The sequence below is a fragment of the Zootoca vivipara genome, chromosome 3 (genome assembly GCF_963506605.1).
Source record: "Zootoca vivipara chromosome 3, rZooViv1.1, whole genome shotgun sequence".
Lineage (NCBI taxonomy): Eukaryota > Metazoa > Chordata > Lepidosauria > Squamata > Lacertidae > Zootoca > Zootoca vivipara.
Genome location: NC_083278.1, coordinates 4,217,725 through 4,244,214, shown reverse-complemented (window position 1 = coordinate 4,244,214; position 26,490 = coordinate 4,217,725). Strand labels below are relative to the sequence as shown.

At 44.3% G+C, this 26,490-nt stretch overlaps 1 protein-coding gene across 5 annotated transcripts in view; it reads right to left on the bottom strand.

The window, feature by feature from the left end:
* Positions 1–964: 964 nt before the first annotated feature.
* Positions 965–26,490, bottom strand: part of CD2AP (CD2 associated protein) — a 50,214-nt gene continuing 24,688 nt past the window's right edge. For 4 of the 5 annotated variants that reach the window (XM_060272348.1, XM_060272350.1, XM_060272351.1 and 1 more), the window contains 10 exons: positions 25,702–25,806; positions 25,258–25,294; positions 24,610–24,672; positions 17,147–17,306; positions 15,746–15,888; positions 10,707–10,822; positions 10,387–10,476; positions 9,123–9,313; positions 4,963–5,026; positions 965–3,435 (listed from right to left, as the gene is read on the bottom strand). In XM_060272348.1, coding sequence (XP_060128331.1) covers positions 3,394–3,435; positions 4,963–5,026; positions 9,123–9,313; positions 10,387–10,476; positions 10,707–10,822; positions 15,746–15,888; positions 17,147–17,306; positions 24,610–24,672; positions 25,258–25,294; positions 25,702–25,806 — 1,011 coding nt within the window. In that variant the 3' untranslated portion in view covers positions 965–3,393. The remainder of the gene's footprint in view (positions 3,436–4,962; positions 5,027–9,122; positions 9,314–10,386; positions 10,477–10,706; positions 10,823–15,745; positions 15,889–17,146; positions 17,307–24,609; positions 24,673–25,257; positions 25,295–25,701; positions 25,807–26,490) is intronic. The other variant, XM_060272349.1, reaches the window with a different exon arrangement.

Here is a 26,490-nt window from a genome sequence, read left to right as displayed (position 1 = left end):
CAGTGAAGCATAACTGCTTGAAATAACTTGCATTTTTTGGAATGTCTGCATACGTCCCCCATTTCCCATTATACAATATTAATTTAAGACATATCAGTGAGACCTCTATTGCTAAAAATACTCATAGCAGCATATTTTAGAAGATTTTTATTATTATTATTAAATCAAGTCATTGCACTTCATCATTTATTGCTGCAGCAAAAAAGGCCATTTAATAATTAACACGTCCGATTTCATTGATTGTCAGGTCCTATTCATCTGCTATGAGCTTCAAGGCAGACAAAACTGTCATACAACAACTGATAATTAATACCATTTTGCCTTACACTTTGAATCACAGTGAAGACCACATAGAAGAACTTTTTTCCAGTTCTGCACAGGAATAAAACTTCAACAAGCTGGGATCAAAGAGGAGCTGTTTTGTTGCCCATTTATCTGAGAGAGCAGGCTAGTATTTGTGATGCAGCTGAACTACCACAAGGTTGTAAGAACTAGAGGCAAGGGTCCCTCGCCCAGGGCCATGCAAAATGGGTTAGAGGCCTAAACCAGATGGGACAAATGTAGGCCCCATTTCTGCACTTATCTATTTTCATCTGCATTAATCTCGTCTGAATCTGTGCCCTTGACTTTCTTTACAATATCCATTATCTTTACCCAAGGGCCCTCCTTTGCCTCTGCCAGTGGGACTCAGAGGGCACCCCTTCAAAATCAGAGGCCCCTTCTGTTCTGGCCTGCCCTCACCCCAAGTCTGGCAAGCATCTGTGCTTTGACCAAAAATTCTGTTTGTGGGGGAAATACTTCTCCAAGAAAGAACATAAGGATAAGGTGTTTTGCCTCCTACAAATTGGGCTTCCGATGCCCCCCCTCCTTTAAAAAAACAAAAACCTTTTAGCACCTCATGGTAGTTTTCTGCAAAAACCCAACAGAAATGGAGAGAAACTCTGCCTCTTTTCTTCCCACGGAGGGGGGTTTTTTTTTTTTTTGTAGAGGCAGTAAAGAAATGCTACTCCTAAAAAATCTTGAAAAGCCTTTATTATGGTAAAGGGAAACAGCTGCTGTTTTACAGGAGACAGCAGGAGTGTGGGGCTGGTGTTTCTAAAAAAGCCCAACTTGCAGTGCGAACAAAATCACCTGCCTTTTCCTTCATGGAGACTAGAGAAGGAAGGAGTGGCAGTTTCAGTCCTGCAAACTGCGCTTTTGTAGAAAGCTCCAGCAGCAAAGTCCTCCTGCAAAAATCCCAATGGAAAGGAAAGAAATGGCCCTTCTTTTTTACATGAACTAGGGCGGTGGGAGAGACGGCTTTTTGCTCCCCCTTTGGGCTTTTAAAGGCTGCAGCAAAAGCACAACTTGCAGGATGGCAGGGCACCTCTCTCCCCCGCTTTTCCTTGAGTTTCTGCAGGAGGCAATGGCAGGAAGGTGCTGCTTGAACCTTCTGTGGAAACCTCAGGGGCAGATACCCTCCTCCCCACGCCCTCTGCACCTGCCATGAGACTCAGTGGAAGGACACAAGTCATGGGTCTGGCTAGTAAGACAAGACAAAATTTGTTGACCAACAAAAATGATGAATTAGTATCAGATTAGATTTACTAGATCTGCCTTTCTTAACCATGATGTTGTTGGACTACAACTGCCATAATCCATAGCCAGCAGCAGTCAGGGAAGATGCGAGTCTGACAATATTTGGGAACTCAAGGTTAAGAAAGGCTGCACTAGACTAGTAAGGTAACAAGTGTGAAAATTGGCAACAAAAAACAATCATTAGCAACTGATTCATTAGATGTTTGTCATTAGTTAAGCACCAAGCAGGCATCTTGTTTTTATACACCCATTTCTGTCCCTACATTTTAATTCACTAATTCACAACTGATATACCTGCCATAGCTGCCAAGTTTTCCCTTTTCTCGCGAGGAAGCCAATTCAGCAAAAGGGAATTTCCCTTAAAAAAGGGAGAACTTGGCAGCTATGCTACCTGCCATTAGAAATTCAAATTTCTGCACTTGCTAACAATTAATAATTGTTTGTATTCTTATACAACTATGACAAAATACTTATGCCATCCAAGTTTTGTTTTATTAAAGGAGAGCAGACGAACATGAAAACTACTGACACGGGAAAAGTTAAGATTTCACATTATTTTAATTTGGTTAACTAAAAACCACTCTGGAAATATTGCCTTTTTATACTGTTTTAGAAAAGAAATGAAGGAGAAACAAGAGACAGAAAAGGGTTTGTATTTTTAGCCTTGGCTTGAATGCGACATGGAGCATTTTTAGTTTTTCTCCTTTGTAGGAAGAAATGGGAAGGGGCAAAATTACTCCAAAAAGAAGTCATTTCTACCAAACAAAATCAACTCCTTTAATTTCAGGAGCACATTGTAGTACTATGATGTACACAAGAATCCAGTCTCTAAGAATCCTCTTGTGTCTTAGTGTCGTAACAGCAGCCCCGTCAAGATTGCAGGTCGTCAACAGGTGGGCAGCTCTAAACACTTCACTGTCACATGAAGATTTTAATAATGCTAATATGATTAGTGCTGAAAATCTTTATGAAGCTGTAAGATACTGTAGTGCTAGAACAAAATTTATGAAAGCAAAGAATTGCATAGCATGCCATGTGCTGCAATATTTAGGCACAACGGGGTGAATTACAAGACCATTTCAACCTTAAGCATTGGCCTGGGTGTGGGTGTTTGTGTGTGGTCCAACCCTAAGTCCCTTTCATGACTCCTATAGTGCAAGTGACAGAATATTCTTCTCAGTCAAAAATCTTAATACGTTGTACTGTACAGTTGTGACTTTTCTGCTCCATAGCAAGAACAAACTCCCAGCATCATCCTGAACTATAAAATAGCATATTATTAATACTCTCACTGCAGACAGGCACAACAGTGTAGCCCTGGGTAGAAATGCAAAAAAATAATAATTAAAAAAATACAAACATCATATTCCCTTTAGCATTGTGGGGAAAGTAGTGGCTATAATGAGTACAAGGGCAGACCAGGTGCCTCCCTATAGGCTCCTTTACAGAGTTTCTTTGCAAAGATATACTGCCTTATATATATAGTACAGATCTCTTAAAATTAGACTATAGATGCTCAATAAAAAATCTAGTAAGAACCCCTCTTTTTATACAGATTCAGTAGTATTTTCAAGCAAACCAAGGAAATAAAGGTCTGCGATTCCAGCACAGTAAGAAATAAGGCCCCTCCTATATTGGTAAGAAACAAAAAAGTGTTTGTTTTCTTCTCTTAGCTCACTAAATAGAAGATTATATTCATTTATTCCTTTTTTTAATGGAATGCTATCCATTTATTGGTTTGAAGTAAAAAAAGAAAAGTCAAGTTAGCTTCCTTTGTATTTTGACTCTGAAATCCTGGCAAGGTCTATGGCTCTTTCATGTTGTTATGACAGCTTTCTTGAGCTTCTCTATTTCCACCTGTGGATGAGACATATTAAAACTTTAATACAGAAATGAGTAACGTTGCCTATATTTCCCAGCAATGCTTAAACATGTGCTACAACATGCTTGGTTGGGAAGCTGATCACCAGAGCCGGGGTGGGGAACCTGTGCCCCCCCCCAGATGTGGCAAGACTCCCATTTGCCCCAGGCAGCCTGTCCAATGGTCAGGGAGGGTGGGAGTTGCAGGCCAAGAACATCCAGAGGCCCACAAGTTCTGTACAGTCATACCTTGGTTTAAGTACGCCTCGGTTTGAGTACTTTCAGTTTAAGTACTCCGAGGACCCGTCTGGAATGGATTAATCCACTTTCCATGACTTTCAATGGGAAAGTTCACTTCAGGTTAAGTACGCTTCAGGTTAAGTACAGACTTCCGGAACCTATTGTGTGCTTAAACTGAGGTACCACTGGATCTTCTATTGTAGGGCTAGTGAAAAGCTTAAGAATTTTAATTGCATTCACTGAACCATCCAGCCATTGAAACACCCTTGTGGAATTCATGTCCATCTGTGTAATCACTAAGCTGAGTTAGGTTCCGTACCATAAAACACTTCAGCAGCTAAACATATTTGCTCACATTTGAATGCATTGAATGGTACACAAATGTATACTGAAACTGTGGTTTAAAAATAATAATTCTAAAGCTTTTCACTAGCACAAATGATACGTTATTTACTATCTGCTTCTAGACCAATTGCAACTGAGGCCACTTAAGCTTAAGGTGTGATTAAGAAACATCGCAGAAGCATGGGCTCATCACCTCAATATTTTGGCACCTAGCATTGTTGGTAGAGCATGAGACTCAATCTCGGGGTTGTGGGTTCAAGCCCCCACTTTAGGCAAGATTCCTGCCTTGCAGGAGGTACTAGATGAGCCTCATGGCCCCTTCCAACTCTACAATTTATGAAAAAACTGTTCCTTAATACAATTATGATTAATTTAGTCATGAACAGCTGCTATACAATCTTAAATGAGGTATATCTACCCAGTTTTCTAGAAAAGGTTTTAGCCATTTTGAATGTCCCCCTTCCTGCTCTCAACACAACACTCATGGAAATGGCAACACCTGGATTCCAACCAAAGGACTGGGAGATATCTCAGGAAAAACAATGCTCCAATATTGTTCCCTCAAGTTTCCTATCCAGTCTAGCGTCTCTACTTTGTATTTGAGGGAATTCTTTCCCCCAGTCAGCAAAACAATCAAGTCAATGTGTGAAGCATTTTATAGTGGCAGAGGTGAATTTAGGAGAGAGAGAGCCATGCGGTCGCACTGGGCATGCAGCCGAGGAGGGCACTTGCTCAAGGCCCAGTAAGTGCTTGCCTGTCTTTGGGAAGGAGGTAAATGGCTCTAGGACCCTGCCAGAGCCCTCTGCAAGGGCAGGGGGGAGAGCATAAAATGGCCTTGCACAGGGCCTTGACATGGTCCACCCCCTCCCACCCAGATAGTGGCTGCTTTATTAAACAATAGCCCCTCATTCAACTTCCAAAAATATTCAAACACATTACCTCTAGGTTACTTCGCATCTGCTTCTCTTTCTCCAACTCCCTTTTCAGTTTTTCCAGTTCCTTCCTTTGAAAGTTAAAGGCAAAACTAGTTAAATTTTGCCATGTGAAATTTTACTTCTTTTTGTGGTTGAAGAAACATGCTAGTATATAAACTATGCCCAGACTCAAAGCAGAAAGAACAGCCGCAGAGGAAAGTTGTCCAAGTGCTTTGCCTCCAGAAATATACTGTGTGGATCTAAATCAGCAAGAAGATTCGTTCAAATCCATCTCATTCATATTGCTTTATATAGTTCCTAAACAATTGTGCAAAATCTGACCACTAAACTATGTTAATTTGCAACTAAAGAGCATTATTTACACTCATTTCATTTTTACAACTGGGCCTTGTACCATAAACATTTCAACTGCTTCCCCCCTCTTTCTTGCTTTTTTAACCACTAGAGGGAATGTCTTTAAAATATTGCCCTACAAGGTTTCTCATACAAGCAGCACCCATGACAGTTTGTGAGTCAAAAACAATCCTATATATGTTTACTCAGAAGTAAGTCCTGATGAGTTCAAGGGGGCTTTCTCCTGGGTAAGGGATTGCAGCCAAAGTGTGGGAATACAGGAGCTGGCACACTGGAGAACGGCTTCTCTTCTTTTCGAGGCTGCCCCTTCCTGCTTTCCTCTGTCTTGGCTCAGACCCACCCTCAGAAAAACAAAGAAAAAACTGCCACCACCAACCAAGGAAAGAGCAAACAAGGAAAACAACCCATGACTGATGGTTTGAAGGAAGGGCTGAGAGGTATGGAGTACAGAAGAATCACATCACATGCAGGAGTTTTGTTCCAGAGGCAGTGCAAAAATGCTTAACGCCAAACTACTTGGCTGCTGGCTGGCAAGCAGGGGGCAGCCCTGTGTGAATGTGCTCCTTGTGTTTCCACTGCCTTCCCTCAGTTCTCCACAACTGCTTTCCCTGCTCCCTGGGTTGTTGAGGCAAGGAGGAGAGAGTGCAGAGAGGCAACCCGGCTCACTTGGAGAGACATTGAGGCAGAAGGGAAGGAAATCCTGAGAAACGCAGGCAGAAGAACAAGGCTGGAATGGAGCTGCACCTTCGGCCTCCATCCCTCTGTCTTCCTGCCACTCCTCTGCTGCACCTGTTGCTTGTAAGGCCACTGCAGGAGCCAATCACCCCCCCCCGCTGCTTCTCCGCTCCATTCCTGCTCCAGACTGTCCTCCTCACTGTGACCCCCCAGAAGGGAGGGGAGGGTGCAGTGGCACCTGGCTTCCTCGGCTGAAACAGTGGGAAGCGGCAAGACAAAAAGGGAGTTGGAGGGAGACCTAGGCAGAAGCTGCAGTTCCATTCCAGGCTTTTTCTTCTGCCCAATCAGCTTTCCCAAGTTCAATGCATGTGTGATGTGACTCCACTGTAGTTTAGTTTCATCAAGTCTCAGGGTATTATCTGAAGGCACATGAGACCCTCACCTTGATGCTAAGGACACCTGGGTCTGCTCAGTGTCTCGATGGAGAACCTTAGAATAGGCCTGCTCCCTTGCATTCCATAAGGGAATAATAATAATAATAATAATAATAATAATAATAATAATAATTTATTTATACCCTGCCCATCTGGCTGGGTTTCTCCAGCCACTCTGGGCGGCTTCCAACAGAAAAATAAAACAGTGATCCATTAAACATTAAAAGCCTCCCTAAACAGATATCTTCTAAAAGTTTGGTAGTTGTTTTTCTCTTTGACATCTGATGGGAGGGCGTTCCACAGGGCGGGCGCCACTATCGAGAAGGCCCTCTGTCTAGTTCCCTGCAACTTGACTTCTCGCAATGAGGGAACCGCCAGAAGGCCCTCGGTGCTGGACCTCAGTGTCCGGGCAGAACGATGGAGGTGGAGACGCTCCTTCAGGTATACTGGACCGAGGTCATTTACTGGGAGCCAATGTGGTCTCAGCGGCCGCTCCCAGTCCCCAGTCTAGCTGCCGCATTCTGGATTAGTTGTAGTTTCCGAGTCACCTTCAAAGATAGCCCCACGTAGAGCGCATTGCAGTAGTCCAAGCGAGAGATAACTAGAGCATGCACCACTCTGGCGAGACAGTCTGCAGGCAGGTAGGGCCTCAGCCTGCGTACCAGATGGAGCTGATACACAGCTGCCCTGGACACAGAATTGACCTGCGCCTCCATGGATAGCTGTGGGTCCAAAATGACTCCCAGGCTGCGCACCTGGTTCTTCAGAGGTACAGTTATCCCATTCAGGACCAGGGAGTCCTCCACACCTGCCCGCCTCCTGTCCCCCACAAACAGTACTTCTGTCTTGTCAGGATTCAACTTCAATCTGTTAGCCGCCATCCATCCTCCAACCGCCTCCAGGCACTCACACAGAACCTTCACTGCCTTCACTGGTTCTGATTTAAAAGAGAGGTAGAGCTGGGTATCATCCGCATACTGATGAATACCCAGCCCAAACCCCCTGATGATCTCTCCCAGCAGCTGCATGTAGATGTTAAAAAGCACGGGGGAGAGGACAGAACCCTGAGGCACCCCACAAGTGAGAGCCCAGGGGTCTGAACACTCATCCCCCACCACCACTTTCTGAACACGGCCCAGGAGGAAGGAGCAGAACCACTGTATGACAGTGCCCCCAGCTCCCAACCCCTCTAGACGGTCCAGAAGGATGTTATGGTCGATGGTGTCAAAAGCCGTTGAGAGATCCAGCAGGACTAGGAAACAGCTCTCACCTTTGTCCCTAGCCCGCCGGAGGTCATCAACCAGTGCGACCAAGGCAGTTTCAGTCGCATGGTGAGGCCTGAATCATTGGGAGGTATTTAAATGGAATCCTATATAATAATATGCAAGTGTCTCTGCATCCAGATTCCCTGTGTCCCGTTTTCCACGCTACTGAGCATGTGCCCCAGGGACACAGGGATTGGACGCAGAGACTGCACGTACACACACACACACACACACACGCTCTCCCCACCCCACCCCCCCACCCCTCTGCCCTGCACTGGTTCAATAAGCAGTTAAAACAGGCCACCAGGTGGAAAGCAGGAGCAGGCAGCAAGGCTCCTAAGCAGGGCAGGCCCTCTCTCAACGTGCCCAAGGGCCTGAGGAGGAAGCCGGGACGACCAAAAAAATCGAGGCCCCGGCTTCTCCTCACTAACAGGCCCGAAATTGAGGCCCAAACAGCACAAGCAACCGGGAGACCCCCGCTGGGCCGGAACGGCCAGTAAAGGCGCGGGGAGGCCACCGAATGCTCAGCGCCAACCGCGGGACCCTCAGAAAGCGCCGGGGCGGGCGCAAGCCCCCCGGACGGCAAAGCTCCCTCCCGGACGCAGCAGGTGACTGAAAAAACAGCCGTGGAGGCCAACAAAAGTAGTGGGAGCCACCCCCACCCCCCCAAAAAACTGGGCGTACACCCCGGAGCAGCCGCCTGGGCCGTCCAGGAGCCAGAATTCGGCCACTGGGCCCTGGCAGCAGCAGCGCTATTGACGGGGGAAAATTAGGAACCAAACGGCAGGCGCAAAAAGTGCGCGAAAACAGGGTGGGGAGGGACCTGCACTCTAAACACAAGCTTCGGAGGGGGTAAAGGAAGAAATACCCCCCGCACCCCCCAGCCGAGCCCGGGCTGTAAAGGTAAAAGGGGGGGGGACTTTGGCTTGGGGTTTGGGAACGGGGGGGGGGAGAAAATTAGGGATAAATTAAGGATCAAAGGGAGGGGGGAAGGAACAATCAATTAGACAAGGAATAAAAGCCCCCCGCGCGCCGCTGCCACCGAAAAAGGCCAAATGTTCTAGCGCCCGTTTATTAAACAGGCTGAATGGCACTAGTGAACAAATAAATGAATAAAATGCTGGTTAGATAAAAGCTGAAGCCTACCAGGCTAGTGCTTAAATCTTGGGTGGTCATATCCACACACACATCCCAATTTGTCCATTTTTTAAAAAAAATGCAAGATAGGTTCTTTTTTTAAAAAAACAAAAACAAACTTATTGCCCCTGGTGATCCCCACTTGATGCCAAGAGGTTTTTTCAACCCAATCCCCACCCTGCCCTTAAAACATCATATAATTTTAATACAGGAGGTTATGCTAAAATGCTTGAACAAAAGAGCCATGACATAAATCTGCTACATCTTTCATCTAAAAGTCCAGTGAAATTAGCACTTACCCATGTTCTTTCTTTAGTGTTTCTACGACAGCTAGCAGGTCAAAAACCTGTGACCTGAGGTCTTCCAGAGAAGGCTTCTTCTCCCTTTCATCTGTTTCCTGTTTAAGTTTCATTTCCCCAGTAGCAGCGCTGAGTACAAAAGAATTTGGTCTTGGTGATGAAGACAGAAGTGGTGGAGCAAATAGAGATGGCTGAAATAAGAAGGAAGTCATCTAATAAGTAAATGTACACGATGCAAACAATGCAAGCTGTCAAAATTGTGTCTCAAAGGACAAGCAAAGTCTGCTGAATTGCTGCTGACCCCCCACCCCTGTTAAGAAGTGAAGCCTGAAATACTTCCAGTGACCCCTGGGAAGACAGCTGCCACTGGCAGGGGAGGCTCACCTGTGGCCCTTAGAAGCTGAGGGACTCCCTCCCATCAGCCCCTGACAGCCTGCACAACAAACAAGGCGGGTGGAGGTGGAAGTGCAGCAACATTTGGAGGGCCACAGGGTCACTCCAGCCACTCAACAGTGGCTTAAAAAGCTGTTTCTTGTATTTCCCACACAGTGGAATTTCGCCAGGCTGAATTCAGTGTTTCTTAAAACTCTGTCCATCTGACAAAGAGCATCTCCACAAAAGTCATGTATCAGTTATGATCCTCATTACCTTTCCCAAGCAATCTTCTAAGCAGGTTTTAACATTGTATGTTGGTAACAAAGTTAGTGGTAATACTCTGAGGATATTTTACTTAGAACAGCAGAGAATACATTCAGGTAAAGTGACATTTTCTATGAGCCATTCAAAATAAATTTATACCCCTTATCTGTATAGAGTCATATTACATGAATACAGGAACGCGGGTGGCGCTGTGGGTTAAATCACAGAGCCTAGGGCTTGCCGATCAGAAGGTCGGCAGTTTGAATCGCCACGACGGGGTGAGCTCCCGTTGCTTGGTCTCTGCTCCTACCAACCTAGCAGTTCAAAAGCATGTCAAAGTGCAAGTAGATAAATAGGGACCGCTCCGGCAGGAAGGTAAACGGCGTTTCCGTGTGCTGCTCTGGTTCGCCAGAAGCGGCTTTGTCATGCTGGCCACATGACCTGGAAGCTGTACGCCGGCTCCCTCGGCCAATAACACGAGATGAGCGCCGCAACCCCAGAGTCGGTCACGACTGGATCTAATGGTCAGGGGTCCCTTTACCTTTTTACATGAATACACCAAAATTATGAACTGCTATTATTAGATTTCTTATTACAACTAACTTAAGCCATCTCAATTCTGTACCTTTTTAACTTCGGGTGGCTTTACTTTGGCACTTTCTTCCTCCTCTTTATGCTCCTTCCCACTTCTCTCTATGCTTAAATTCTGAGAAGCCTAGAGGAAAAAAGAAAAGGGAAAAATCTGCATTCTGTGTGAAGCAAACCCACCTATTTTAAAAGCTAAAAGCACACATTTCCATTTATTACTCCTATTTATAATATGCATCTAGTACATTCATTCATACACACAGACTTGTAAGTGAAAGAATTATGAAACTTAACAGATTATTTATTAAATTTATGGTATACACCCAATACACAGAAGATACAGTTCCCTGTACTCACAGAATTCGTGCCATTGAAGCGAGTGGGAAGCCTCCTGCCAGGCATCTTTGGCCTATTTGCAGTGGGATGTGATAAATTATCTGAGGTAGCTATTATATGATCAAAACTTGAAATTTCTGGAAAAGATTTGAAAACAGAGGTCACAATTAAAGCTCAGAAAACAATCTTAGAGGAGGAGTATAAAATGTTGTCAGAATATATGACAAAAGCCATCAACACAATATGACAGCTGGGACAGCTCAGTCGGTAGAACTGGAGACTCTTCAGCTCCACAATGGGCACTGCAGGGGGGTGGACTATATGACCCTCGTGGTCCCTTCCAACTCCACAGAATCTATGATTCTACCAACATCAGTGCAGATATTAAAGATTAGAATAGGAATTAATATGCTAAAAGCAGTCTCCATATTAAAAATAAAGTAGACAATGAAAATTGGGAGCAAGATACAAAACTCAACTGACTGTATAACTTTCTGATCTCTTTCTCAGAATAAGCTTGCAATTAAACATTTAGAAAACCATATACAACTAAAAGTGTCAAGTAAATGATTCTATGTGATTAAACAGCTATTCAGCCACTCAAGTACTCAATTTATCTGTAATGCAGCAACCTGAGTAACAAAAGGATGCCTGGATCTATGTATAAGAGCAGGGTTAGCGAGTTGTGAAAACTAAGCGCCTTGAGGAGTCCATTTGTGTAAAGCAGGGGTCAGCACACAGTCCTGCAGACGCCACGGTGGGTCGGAGTGTGTGTGTGTGCACGCATAAACACTATTTCTGATGCTTCTTCCGGTGTGGAGGAGGCATGCGCAGCTTCCCATCGGCTGCAGGAGCTTCCTGCAGCTAATGCGAAGCCAGCCAGTGTCGTTTAGGCGACTGATTGGGCGGTGGGGGTCCATGTGGCCCATGGGCCTTAGGTTGCCGACCCCTGGTGTAAATTCTTTATGTGTTAACCTGCTGCAGTAAAAACAAGCATCGTACTATGCCATAGACCAGGCATCCCCAAACTGCGGCCCTCCAGATGTTTGGGCCTACAACTCCCATGATCCCTAGCTAACAGGACCAGAGGTCAGGGATGATGGGAATTGTAGTCCAAAACATCTGGAGGGCCGAAGTTTGGGGATGCCTGCCATCCATTTTAGTTCACTGATGCCCAGGATGCCAATATTTATTATTGCCACCTAATAATAAATCATAAAATCATAGAGTTGGAAGAGACCACAAGAACCATCCAGTCCAACCCCCTGCCAAGCAGGAAACACCATCAAAGCTGTCAAGCCTCTGCTTAAAGACCTCCAAAGAAGGAGACTCCACCACACTCCTTGGCAGCAAATTCCACTGCCAAACAGCTCTTACTGTCAGGAAGTTCTTCCTAATGTTTAGGTGGAATTTTCTTTCTTGTAGTTTGAATCCGTTGCTCCGTGTCCGCTTCTCTGGAGCAGCAGAAAACAACCTTTCTCCCTCCTCTATATGACATCCTTTTATATATTTGAACATGGTTATCATATCACCCCTCAACCTTCTCTTCTCCAGGCTAAACATACCCAGCTCCCTAAGCCGTTCCTCATAAGGCATCGTTTCCAGGCCTTTGACCATTTTGGTTGCCCTCTTCTGGACATGTTCCAGCTTGTCAGTATCCTTCTTGAACTGTGGTGCCCAGAACTGGACACAGTACTCCAGGTGAGGTCTGACCAGAGCAGAATACAGTGGCACCATTACTTCCCTTGATCTAGATGCTATACTCCTGTTGATGCAGCCCAGAATTGCATTGGCTTTTTTAGCTGCTGCATCACACTGCTGACTCATGTCAAGTTTGTGGTCTACCAAGACTCCTAGATCCTTTTCACATGTACTGCTCTCAAGCCAGGTGTCTCCCATCCTGTATTTGTGCCTTTCATTTTTTTTTGCCCAAGTGTAGTACTTTACATTTCTCCTTGTTAAAATTCATCTTGTTTGCTTTGGCCCATTTGTCTAATCTGTTAAGGTCATTCTGAAGTGTGATCCTGTCCTCTGGGGTGTTAGCCACCCCTCCCAATTTGGTGTCATCTGCAAACTTGCTCAGGATGCCCTCAAGCCCATCATCCAAGTCATTGATAAAGATGTTGAACAAGACTGGGCCCAAGACAGAACCCTGTGGCACCCCACTAGTCACTACTCTCCAGGATGAGGAGGAGCCATTGATGAGCACCCTTTGGGTTCGGTCAGTAAGCCAGTTACAAATCCACTGAATGGTAGCATTGTCTAGCCCACATTTTACCAGCTTCTTTACAAGAATATCATGGGGCACCTTGTCAAAGGCCTTGCTGAAATCAAGACAGGCTACATCCACAGCGTTCCCTTCATCTACCAGGCTTGTAATTCTGTCAAAAAATGAGATCAGATTAGTCTGACATGACTTATTTTTCAGGAACCCATGCTGACTTTTAGTGATCACAGAGTTTCTTTCTAGGTGCTCACAGACTGTTTGCTTAATGATCTGCTCTAGAATCTTTCCTGGTATTGATGTCAGGCTGACTGGGCGGTAATTGTTTGGGTCCTCTCTTTTCCCCTTTTTGAAAATAGGGACAACATTTGCCCTCCTCCAGTCTGCTGGAACTTCGCCTGTTCTCCAGGAATTTTCAAAGATTATTGCCAGTGGTTCTGAAATCACCTCTGCCAGTTCTTTTAATACTCTTGGATGTAGTTCATCTGGCCCTGGAGACTTGAATACATCTAAACTAGCCAAGTATCCTTGTACTACCTCCTTACTTTTTCGGGGCTGTGTTTCCCCTGCTGAATCATCTGCTCCATATTCTTCAGGTCGGGCATTGTTTTCTTTCTTGGAGAAGACTGAGGCAAAGAAGGCATTGAGGAGTTCTGCCCTTTCTCTGTCCCCTGTTTGCATTTCACCATCTTCTCCTCTGAGTGACCCCACTGTTTCCTTGTTTTTCCTTTTGCTACGGACATACCCATAAAAGCCCTTTTTGTTGCTTTTAACCTGTCTGGCGAGCCTGAGTTCATTCTGTGCTTTAGCTTTTCTGACTTTGTCTCTACACGTGCTGGCTATATGTTTGAATTCCTCTCTGGAGATTTCCCCCCTTTTCCATTTTTTGTACATATCCCTTTTAAATCTTAACTCAGTCAAAAGTTCTTTAGATAGCCAGCCTGGCTTCTTTAGGCACCTTCCATGTTTCCGTCTCATTGGTATTGCCTGAAGTTGTGCTTTTAATATCTCCCTTTTAACAAACTCCCAACCATCATGAACTCCCTTCCCTTTTAGTATTACTGTCCATGGGATTTCCTAAGTTTTCTGAAGTCGGCTTTCTTAAAGTCTAGAATGTGGACCTTAGTATGCTTGGTTGCTCCTTTCCGCTGGATAATAAACTCCAGAAGAGCATGGTCACTCCCACCTAATGATCCTGCCACTTCTACCCCACTAACCAAGTCATCACTATTGGTTAGGACCAGATCTAAAATGGCTGATCCTCTTGTTGCTTCTCCCACTTTCTGGACAATGAAGTTGTCTGCAAGGCCAGTGAGGAATCTGTTCGACCTTATGCTCTTGGCTGAGTTTGACATCCAACAAATATCAGGATAGTTGAAATCCCCCATTACTACTATCTCACTTCCTTTGGAATGCTTGGCCATCTGTTCCAGGAAGGCATCATCTGTGTCCTCAGTTTGGCTTGGGGATCTATAGTAAACTCCCACAATGAGATCACTGTTGTTTTTCTCTCCCTTAATTTTGACCCAGATACTCTCAATTTGGCTTTGAAGTTTTAAATCCTGGATCTCTTCACAGGTATACATATCCCTAACATATAAAGCTACTCCTCCTCCTTTCCTGTTTGGTCTATTTCTCTTAAATAGATTGTATCCCTCTATTACTACATTCCAGTCATGAGACTCATCCCACCAGGTTTCAGTGATGCCTATTATGTCATATTTAGTTTGCTGTACCAAGAGCTCAAGTTCATCTTGTTTATTTCCCATGCTCTGTGCATTAGTATACAGACATTGAAGACCGTTGATCATTCCCCCATGTCTCTTATTTAAGGATATTTTCGTCCCACCACTAGGTCTGCATGCTGCTTGCTCCATTTGGTCCTTGACATTTGGATGATCATCTTCAGCATTTGATAGACTCCTACCTTCAGGACCACTGTCTCCCTCCCCCACATAAGTCAGTTTAAAGCCCTCCTGATGAGGTTTTTGAGTTTCGTGGCAAAAACATTCCTCCCAACTTTTGTGAGGTGCAGTCCATCACTTGCCAGAAGTCCATCCTCAAGAAACTGCAGACCGTGATCTAGGAATCCAAACCGTTCCTGTTTGCACCATTTGCGAAGCCAGTTGTTCACTTCCCCTATTTTTCCCTCTCTCCCTGGGCCATGTCGTTCAACTGGGAGGACAGAAGAGATGACAATTTGTGCATCTAATTGCTTCAACTTCCTGCCCAGAGCCTCATAATCATTTTTAATCTTCTGTAAGCTATGGCTTGCAGTGTCATTGGTTCCCACATGCACCAAAAGGAAGGGGTATTTGTCGGTGGGTTTTATGATTCCTTGCAGCCGTTCTGTTACATCTTTGATCTTGGCCCCAGGTAGACAGCACACCTCTCGAGACATCTTGTCAGGCCCACAGATCACTGCTTCTGTACCCCTCAGTAGGGAATCCCCTATCACCACTACACACCTCTTCATAGGCTTGGTTGGGATTCTTCCATGTGCTGTCTCTTCCAAGGTTACCTGCATATTCCCGGAGGACTGACTTTGCTGCTCATCTTCATATTTCTGATCAACTGTGATGAGGGAGAGATCTTCAAATGGAGTCTGTTCCTCGTCTTCCCCAAACTGCTGCCCCCAGATGTTTTGGCCTACAACTCCCATGATCCCTAGCTAACAGGACCAGTGGTCAGGGATGATGGGAATTGTAGTCCAAAACATCTGGAGGGCCGAAGTTTGGGGATGCCTGCCATAGACTAACCCACGCAGTTATGTCATTAGCTTTCCTGAACGGAAGATTTATCCAGTTACGCTTCTTCCTTCCTTTTTAAAGCTTACCTGCCTCTTTTACGTTCGTTATTGCAATTGAATCGACCTCTGCTGATTTTGGTCTCGGTGGTAACTGCTCAGAATCTAACTTTGGTTTTGTTGCTGGTTCAATTTCAGATTTTGGTCGCCAGGAAACAACTTCCCCATTTGTCCTGTGTTTGAAAGAGAAAATGATTTAACATTAGGTATTACAGCAAAAGGGACGTGGGTGGCGCTGTGGGTTAAACCTCAGAGCCTAAGGCTTGCCGATTGGAAGGTCGGCGGTTCGAATCCCCGCGACGGGGTGAGCTCCCATTGTTTGGTCCCAGCTCCTGCCAACCTAGCAGTTCGAAAGCACGTCAAAGTGCAAGTAGATAAACAGGTACTGCTCTGGCGGGAAGGTAAACGACATTTCCGTGCGCTGCTCTGGTTTGCCAGAAGCGGCTTTGTCATGCTGGCCACATGACCTGGAAGCTGTACGCCGGCTCCCTCAGCCAATAAAGCGAGATGAGCACCACAACCCCAGAGTCGGTCACGATTGGACCTAATGGTCAGGGGTCCCTTTACCTTTACCATTACAGCAAAAGGGGGGGGGAACCCTCAGCATAATTTTGACAATTCAAGGCTTATTTTTTTATATACATGTTCATAAAAATAGGCTCAGCTCATGAATCTAGTTCTCAAAATCTTGGTTTTGAGGCTCAGGAGTGGATCTGGTCCCACATGTTTCAAGTCTCTCCTCTTGCGCATGGATTCTTCCCTTTCATCATCCTTCTGAATATTCTCTCAAGGAGAATTACACACAGAATAATTTAAAACAGCTAAAACAACAATAACTACTACTACTACTACATTTAAAGCAAGACAAACCCTAACAAATGCCAACAGTGCCCTTCAGTTCTCTATATTGATCAAACAGGCCAAACCCTACGCCAAAGGATAAATGGACATAAATCTGACATCAGGAATCACAACAAATGGATACTAACAAATGGATACTTGTGGTAAAGACCCATTTATCCAGCTGGGAAAAGCCTTTGGGACAAAAACATCTTCAAGTGCTTCTGGAAAGAGCAGCTAGCAGTTGCTTGTCATATCTTGACAGAAATGCTGTTCCACAGAATAGGGGCAAACACACTGTAAACCCTGCTGAGTTACTGCAGGATTCACAAGCTGCAGTGACCTACTGGGTAGATAAGGAATAAGGCAGTCTCTCAAGCAACTGCTAGCTATGAGAGCCACCTCCAGGATCAGAGGCTCCCCGTCTCAAAATACTGGCCACTGGAGAACAGTGGAAGAGAGTGGTTGCCCTCCTGTTCTACCTGTGGGCTTCCTGTAGGCATCTGGCTGGGGTTGGACTAGATGATCCTTGGGGTCCCTTCCAACCCTACAATTCTGTGGCTTTCACATGTAAGGAAAGGGCATACTTACTTAGATATTGGAGGTTGCACAACTGGTTTATCTGGCCATTTTAAATGCGAAATTCCAGATCTCAACACATTATTTGCCTTGTTTGGCGGGATAGGCTTTTTGGGTGGTACTTGAGGAGCTGCTGGTTTAGATATTTTCTGGTCTAAACATGATTTTTCATCTGGCAAATAAAACAGAAATATATGTCAGTAGTATTTGGGTGACTGGAAGAAAATGACGTACTACAACTACCATTAGCTGACATCATACAAATAATGCAGTTACAATTTATTAGGAGCTACTCCCACAGATATATAGAATCAGAGTTGGAAGAGACCAGAAGGACCATCCAGTCCAACCCCCTGCCAAGCAGGAAACACCATCAAAACATTCCTGACATATGGTCATCAAGCCTCCGCTTAAAGACCTCCAAAGAAGGAGACTCCACCACACTCCTCTGGACACGTTCCAGAGTGGTGTTCTGAGCAGAGGGCCCCAAAGGCTGGCTGTGAGAGAAGTAGAGAAAGCCAAAACTGGATTAAGCCCTAAAGCAACAAACTACTCCCTCCTAGTTGATATTCTCAGATCCAGAAAGTCCCACGGGGACTGAAGCTGGTGTCCAGAAAGTCAAGAACTGAAAAAAGTTACACTTCTCAAACACCAATATTCATTAACATTATTAAGTTCCCTAAATCCGTAGGTGGGTCAACAAGAGCCCTTGGAAAGGAAGAACCATCATTTCTAATGGACTCCTTGACTTTTAATCAAAGATAAAGATGTGTACTATAAGGACGCGGGTGGCACTGTGGGTTAAACCACAGAGCCTTGGGCTTGCTGATCAGAAGGTCAGCGGTTCAAATCCCTGCGACGGGGTGAGCTCCCGTTGCTCAGTCCCAGGCTCCTGCCAACCTAGCAGTTCGAAAGCACGTCAAAGTGCAAGTACTGTATATCCCTGCGTATAAGACTACTTTTTAACCCAGGAAAATCTTCTCAAAAGTCGGGGGTCGTCTTATACGTCAGGTTGTAATTCTTACACAGCGAGTCTATCACAAATTCTATATTTTAACTTGGAAAAGTTGGGGGTCGTCTTATATGCTCAGTCGTCTTATACACTGGAATATACGGAAGATAAATAGGTACGGCTGTGGCAGGAAGGTAAACAGCGTTTCCGTGTGCTGCTCTGGTTTGCCAGAAGTGGCTTTGTCATGCTGGCCACATGACCTGGAAGCTGTATGCCGGCTCCCTTGGCCAATAATGCGAGATGAGCGCCCAACCCCAGAGTCGGTCACGACTGGACCTAATGGTCAGGAGTCCCTTTACCTTTACCTTAAAGATGTGTACTATAAGAGTTTCAGAACGATCAGAACAATGGGGAAACTCAAATATATATAAATAGTATCTATATAATCTATATATATATAAATGTAAACTGGGGATGTGTGTTTGTCTCCAATGTTCAACGAAACCGCTTGACCGATTGTGTTCAAATTTTGACACAATGTCCCAAGCGAATATGAGAGCAAGCCCATACCGTTTGCGTAGACAGATGTCGTACCTGGGCCAGGTAAAACCCCCAAACCACGTGTTCCAGAACTCACAAATTAGACGAAAGTGCATGCTGGGAGCACAGGAGAGGTTGCAAAATAGCGCCCTTTAGTGACGGCTACACTGGTACTGCACCTAGGAAAACTTCCCTCTCCACAGCATCTTGGCTTGGCTTTCCAGACTGGGCCAAGTGGAGGTGGGGGCTCGCCTAAGTGGGGGGTGGGGAATTTTCAGCTGGAATTAACAATAAGCCGTAGTCCTTCTAAAATGGTTATGTAATATGTACAATTCTTCAAACTTGTTGCATCACTCTTTATAATAAACTGTTTCCTAAAAATGGAATTCTCTCCATAATAATATGTTATATAATATTAGAATTAGAAATACTAAAACAAGTTTCACATCCAACATACTTGTTACCAACTGGACCTCCATATAAAATGCAAACTGTCAGAAAATCAGTCTTAATTCCACAACCCCAAGAAAGAAAACTCACCCCAAATGTATCTCATTTTACATTAACTGTAACATCCTTAAAATGGCATAGTATCGATAACAGACATGGCTATGTATTTATTTATGTCCTTTGCCAGTCCCCCAACTCCTGAGTCGGTTGTCCCTGAATAGTGATCAGAAGAGAGCCAGGCAGCAGCAGAATCCTTGCCAATGGGCTTCTTCCCTTCTAGGTTTGTGCAGAAACAGGTATACATGGTTCATGACAGGCAATGTGCAACAGGCAGCAAGAAATGAGCTAAAGAAGAAGAACCCATAATCTCTCTCTTATAATGCTTTACTGTATAGGCAATTTCTCTAAATTTAAATTTCAAAAACCTGAGTTTTGTAGTTCTAAAAGCTCTTGGGCCTTTCTAGCTGCTTTAGATACTCACCTGCTAGGAAAGCACAAATCAATTTGCTAAATGCCCCAAATAAGAGGGTGGAATCCTGTAACTTCTACACGCTGTTGAAATCTCTCCAAGGTTCAGTTTACAAGCTGGCTTGCAGAGCAAGTACAACCCATAGCTTCTTTGTTTACATGAATATCAGACAATATATTGCCACCAAAAATACATTTAAAGTACAGAGCCTGCATGATGGGGAGAACATGCCAGCTCAAGGTTCTCAAATGTCCATTCACATAATGCTTTGATGCTGAGTTTTCATAAGTCCACCCCATTTGTCAGTCTTAACATATGCGGAGCCCTGAGCTGCTATCCTGCCCTTCCTCCCAAAGGAGCCCAGGGCAACAAACAAAGCAGTACACCATGATGAAAAATAAAATAAGCAGAAACATTTAAAAATAGCATGAGCATCAAACAATAAAGACTACTGCATGCCCTCGCAGCTAATACTGTAGGTGCAGCTAATCCCACGGTTGCCAGGCTAAGTCTGAAGTCTGAAACAGAACTTGCCCCACCTTCTGGGAGCTATAGTCCAATGGAGCTAAAGTTGGTATGGTCAATAGCAACTGTATCACCACAAAAAGAGGCATCTATCTTGACCCCCCCCCCTCCCTGCTCTCTCACTCTCTGCCCTATTCTAATGTTAGATGACTGGCACGTGGGTGTGGTTTGCCCAAAACACATGGCAGGGCTTACTAGACCTGCAGACTCCCCTCTGTTGCCCTAAGGGCTCACTTCTTCTCTTATGACTGGTTTTAGAATTGGTTTATTCCAGTTTTAGTAATTAACCTTTAATTGTACACCACTGTGAGCATTTTACAGTGGAGTGGCAGACTATAAATGTTTAAATAGAGTAGTGTATAGTAATTCCATAAAATTTTCAGACCTCTTTAGCACGAAGTATCTATATAAAGAGATACTTCATGAATACTTCATGGATAGATACTCCTTCATGGATCACTGCCTTTGTCGTGGCGAAGGGGCTTGAATAACTCAGAGAAGCTATGAGCTATGCCATGCAGGGCCACCCAAGATGGACAGGTCATAGTGGAGAGTTTTGACTAAACGTGATCCACCTGGAGAAGGAACTGGCAAGCCACTCCAGTATCCCTGCCAAGAAAACTCCATGGACAAAGACAACAGGCATATAAAAGTTATGACGTTGGAAGATAAGCCCCTCAGGTTGGAAGGCGTCCAACATGCTACTGAGGAAGAGGACAAGTACAAGTACCGTATTTTTCGCTCCATAAGATGCACTTTTTTCCTCCTAAAAAGTAAGAGGAAAGGTCTGTGTGTCTTATGGAGCGAATTCATGGTCCCTGGAGCCGGATTACCCAGGGGTGAAAAGCAGATCGTGCTTTTTTCTTTTTTTAGGAGGGAAAGAGGGAGTTGAAAGGAACCCGCTCAGCAGCTGATTGCAAGAGATTGGGGAGGGAGATAAGGGACGCTAGCTCCCTTCCAGGCCTCGCCCCCTTGCCCAGGCCTCCATTGTTGAATGTTCTGCAGACGGAGGCTGCAGTGACATGTGACTGGCTGATTAGATTATCTGTCTGGAAACTGTAGAAATGGCGCCCTTTCCTTTCCTAAAGAAAATGCAGAACTGTGAGTTGAACCCCATAAAAACAGGATTTTTTCCCTTTGCAAGGTAAGCTTTGCAACTTTCAGCGGATCCTCAAAAATGGAGCTTTGCCCCTTTGCAAAAAAAAAAAAAAGCTGCACAACTGAGCTGATCCCCCCCAAAAAACAGGGCTTTCCCCCTTTCCTCCTCTAAAAATTAGATGCGTCTTTTGGTCAGGTGCATCTTATGGAGCGAAAAATACGGTAGATTCAGAGCTGATGAAGTGGCTGGGCCAAAGCCGAAAGGTCGCACAGTTGCGGATATGCCTGGAAGCGAAAGGAAAGTCCAATGCTGTAAAGAAAAATATTGCATAGTGTAAGGGGGTGGGCTTACAGGGAACAGCCACCCCTCATCAAATCCAGTTCTTCGAAGGGCTCTGACAACAACGGAGGGGCAGGAGACAGGAAGGAGGAAGTGAGCAGAGGGGTCCAGGGCTCAGGCAGCATCCAGGAGCCCCGCCTACAGCCCGTGATACCAGCAAGGGAGGAGGGGCCAGCAGAGGTTTCTAGCGGGGAAACACCAGAGGGGCGTCCTTTCAAATTCACACCGGAACTGAGGCGATCAGGGGGCGGAGATTTGGGGTCCCCAAACTACTCTGCTGGAGGAGGAGCCAAAAAGCGCCACTGCGAGAATCTGATGATACTGAGTAGACATGTTTTCATGAAGCTCTTGCACTGTGAATAATATTCACAATAAAAGTCTTAAAGACAAGATGGTTTGGAGCAGGCATCCCCAAACTTCGGCCCTCCAGATGTTTTGGACTACAATTCCCATCATCCCTGACCACTGGTCCTGTTAGCTAGAGATCATGGGAGTTGTAGGCCAAAACATCTGGAGGGCCGCAGTTTGGGGATGCCTGGCTTGGAGTGTCGTTGCTCGAGGGTAACCAGTAACCTCCCTGACACATAGGAAGCTGGAATGTAAGAACCATGAACCTTGGTAAGCTGGATGTGGTCAAAAATTAGGTGGCAATAATAAATATTGGCATCCTGGGCACCAGTGAACTAAAATGGATGGGAATGGGCAAATTCAGTTCGGATAAGTCCAGGGGAGGGGGGGGCTGAATTAGATTTGTGTTTAAATGTTATTATGATAAAAGAAATAATATTTGAATGTATGGAAAATTTTGGGGTATAAATTTGAGGCTAAGGGGAGAAATAGAGGATAGATGGATGGGAAAATAAATTTAGATTTGGATTAAGATGAATTATGGGTGGAAGATATTCGATGCTTTTAAGAATAGAAATAGTTGTGAGATAATGAAAAAATGTGTTAGAATGATTTAAGATAATAAATGAAAATTGCTTATTTTGGAGTTAAAAATGGACCCAGTGTGAGGGGAATCGAGGAAGTCTACAATGTTAATTAAAATGTTAGAATTGATATGTTTTTCTTTTCTTTCTTAAGTTTTTATTCTCATGTTTTTGTTTTTGTGAATTTTTGCAATTTGTAATGTTTGAAAATATTTGAATAGATATGGAGGTCTCGTATACCCCAGGTGGTATGGTTGCTGACCTTGAGCCAGACATGCTGGAGAGTGAAGTCAAATGGGCCTTAGAAAGCACTGCTAATAACAAGGCCAGTGGAAGTGATGATATTCCAGCTGAACTACTTAAAATTTTAAAAGATGATGCTGTTAAGGTGCTACACCCAATATGCCAACAAGTTTGGAAAACTCAGCAGTGGCCAGAGGATTGGAGAAAATCAGTCTACATCCCAATCCCAAAGAAGGGCAGCGCCAAAGAATGCTCCAACTACCGCACAATTGTGCTCATTTCACATGCGAGCAAGGTTATGCTTAAAATTCTACAAGGCAGGCTTAAGCAGTATGTGGAACGAGAACTCCCAGTGCAAGCTGGATTTCGAAGGGCCGGAGGAACCAGAGACCAAATTGTAAGCATGTGCTGGATTATGGAGAAAGCTAGAGAGTTCCAGAAAAACCTCTACTTCTGCTTCATTGACTATGCAAAAGCATTTGACTGTGTCGACCACAGCAAACTATGGCAAGTACTTAAAGGAATGGGAGTGCCTGATCACCTCATCTTTCTCCTGGGAAATCTCTATGTGGAACAAGAAGCTACAGTTAGAAATGGATATGGAACAACTGATTGGTTCAAAATTGGGAAAGGAGTACAACAAGGCTGTATATTGTCTCCCTGCTTATTTAACTTATATGCAGAAAGGCTGGGCTGGATTAATCCCAAACCAGAATTAAGATTGCCGGAAGAAATATCAACAACCTCAGATATGCAGATGACACAACCTTGATGGCAGAAAGTGAGGAGGAATTAAAGAACCTTTTAATAAGGGTGAAAGAGGAGAGCGCAAAATATGGTCTGAAGCTTAACATCAAAAAAACCAAGATCATGGCCACTGGTCCCATCACCTCCTGGCAAATAGAAGGGGAAGAAATGGAGGCAGTGAGAGATTTTACTTTCTTGGGTTCCATGATCACTGCAGATGGTGACAGCAGTCACGAAATTAAAAGACGCCTGCTTCTTGGGAGAAAAGCAATGACAAACCTAGACAGCATCTTAAAAAGCAGAGACATCACCTTGCCGACAAAGGTCCGTATAGTTAAAGCTATGGTTTTCCCAGTAGTGATGTATGGAAGTGAGAGCTGGACCATAAAGAAGGCTGATCGCCGAAGAATTGATGCTTTTGAATTATGGTGCTGGTGGAGACTCTTGAGAGTCCCATGGACTGCAAGAAGATCAAACCTATCCATTCTGAAGGAAATCAGCCCTGAGTGCTCACTGGAAGGACAGATCCTGAAGCTGAGGCTCCAATACTTTGGCCACCTCATGAGAAGGTCTATATAAAATAAACATCTATATAAAATAAACTCGGCATGCTGTAAATTAAAATCCTACTTGATTGCATCTCCTTCGACTGATAGCCCAGAATTCAATTAAGAACTTTATTCAAGAGAAGCATTAAAAGGGGTTGGGTGGGTGAGAGAAACAGTGAGAATGTACCAGAAGAGGAAAATAAACTACACTGGATTACTGGTCTACCTAGCTCTGAACTGAATAAACCAGCAGAGCAAACTTGTCCCAGTGTTGTTTTTGCAGTTGCCAGGCCCTTGAGATGGTTGACAGAGGAGTGACAAAGCATAGAGACAGAATGCCATGTTTTATGAGGCACCAGTGAGGGGGAAGCCCAGGCAGGCAGCAGAAGCACCAAATGTTAAGAATTGGTAAAGATGCAGCTAAGGTTTCCCAGCCAGAGAACCCTGTGGATGAAGAGGGAAGGTTTCTTGGGGAGTGTAGAGTAGCAGCCAACCACAGAGAAAAGTAAAAAATGTCAGGTGTGGCAGGTTCAGAGACATTGCCCATGTACATTTAAAAAAATTAAATTTATAAACTACAGTGTCAGTCATTTATTGTCTTGATGTGATCAGGGATCAAACTGGCCTTTACCTTTTTCTTCATTCTTAGGAAGAGGAAACTTCTTCTCTGCCATCAGAAACTCTGGCTTTAAACCTGAATGTAAAGCCAATAATCAACTTAGGAACTATGTTTTTTTTTCTTTTGGGGGCGGGGAAGGGAGAATCAGAATCCTTATAGTTATTAAGTTTATACAAAAATGGCAGGCAACACAAGGAAGTAGAAGTATTTCAAAATGTGTGTTAAGTCCACAGTCCTCGTAAAAAAAATTGAAATAATTCCATCACATGGTCGTGGAAAACCCTTTATAGCATTATATGCATTGCTACAAAGGGACCATGTTGGATACCTAACATTCAAGTTATCACACAAAAGCAACTCATGCAACCCACTGGCGTTTATGCTTACATACACATTGCGAGGTAAGAGCTCATACAGTCTCAGCCATAGCAAGATTTCCCCTATGATCTTTAATGCTGGTCAACTGTGTTTAAGTATATTTTAATGTTGGACCACCTTGAGCACTATTTTAAACTAAAAGGCAGGGCTTTAAAAACAAACTTGTGTATCTCCAATAGAACAGTGTGTACCTTGGGAGTGCCGTTCACAATATTTGAGCCAGCCCCAAATCAATTCTTCTTTTAGTCAAAAGTTAAAGAGATAAAATCTTGGTTTGCATACCTGGACCTTTTGCAGGAGGTGGTGGCTTCTTTGGCTTCTGCAAAGGGGACATGATATCAATCACCACTGAGGGTCAATTATAATGCTGAATGCTATATGCTGACTTAGATACTGGACATTGGTCCCCAGGTGGATCCAGCAAGTCCATTTTCTTGCCTGTAGGTTTGCTGCACTTTGATTAAGGATAGCTCTGTTTTCTGGATGTACCCAGGGGCAAACTGTGCCATTACTAGTCTTTAAAATGCCACAGGTATTGTAAAATTTTCAAGAGCTGCATGTATTTCTGTAACTTAAGTGCTATGACTAAAAAGTAATTTTAAAAGAGATTAATAATGAGGCCTACAGAGTAAAAATGACTAATGAGCTAAATATGTTCAGTATTTGTTCTATCTATGCCTTGAAGCAGGGCTACATGATTTCTATAAAATGATCGTGAGAACTTACAGGAAAATCTTTATCCGATTCATAAATCTGAACTGCAAAGTTGTCTGGAAAAACTCCTTCTTTACCACCAAGCTCGCCTTTCCACCACCCAGCCTCTCCAGTATCCTAGAACAACAAACAGTTCTTTGTAAAAACAATTTAAAAAGTTGTAGAATATGTATTATTATTTCCCAGAAAACACATACAGTTTGGAGGAAAATCTAATTTACTGCTCAGTTTTCAAAATAAATGCAATTTACACAATGGCAGCCCAGATTTTGTTTCTTTAAAGCAACAGCTGTTTAAAAAGCCTGAGTGACTAAGAAGGCCTGGCACCCACAGCCGGCCTTTCACTGCCAAGTGTGCTGTGTACCTGCTGTGTACCTGCCTCAACCTCATTTGGCTGAAACATACAAAGCAGGGACTCGGATCTAGAGGTTCAGGCAAGCATATACGGAGGAGAAGGCAATCTCCCAGGTAACCTGTTCCCAAACCATTAAAGCTTAAACAATAGTACTTTAAACTGGGCTCAGAAATAGGCCGGCAAAACAGGCTCACCCACCCTGTCTATTAAAAACCTTGTGGTCCTATTCTGGACCAACGACAGCTTCCAGACCATTCTTGAAGGCAGTCCCACACTCTAAAGGAAATGTTAGCATAACGCCCAAGCTATTTCCATCTGGCTGTGGTTGCAACTGGTATATTAGCGAGAAAAGCTGATAAAAAGATCTCTATGAGGGGCTACTTGAGCCTCTAACAACAATGCTGGATCAATAAGCACCTCTAGATAGTGGACCTAATTCTTCAGGG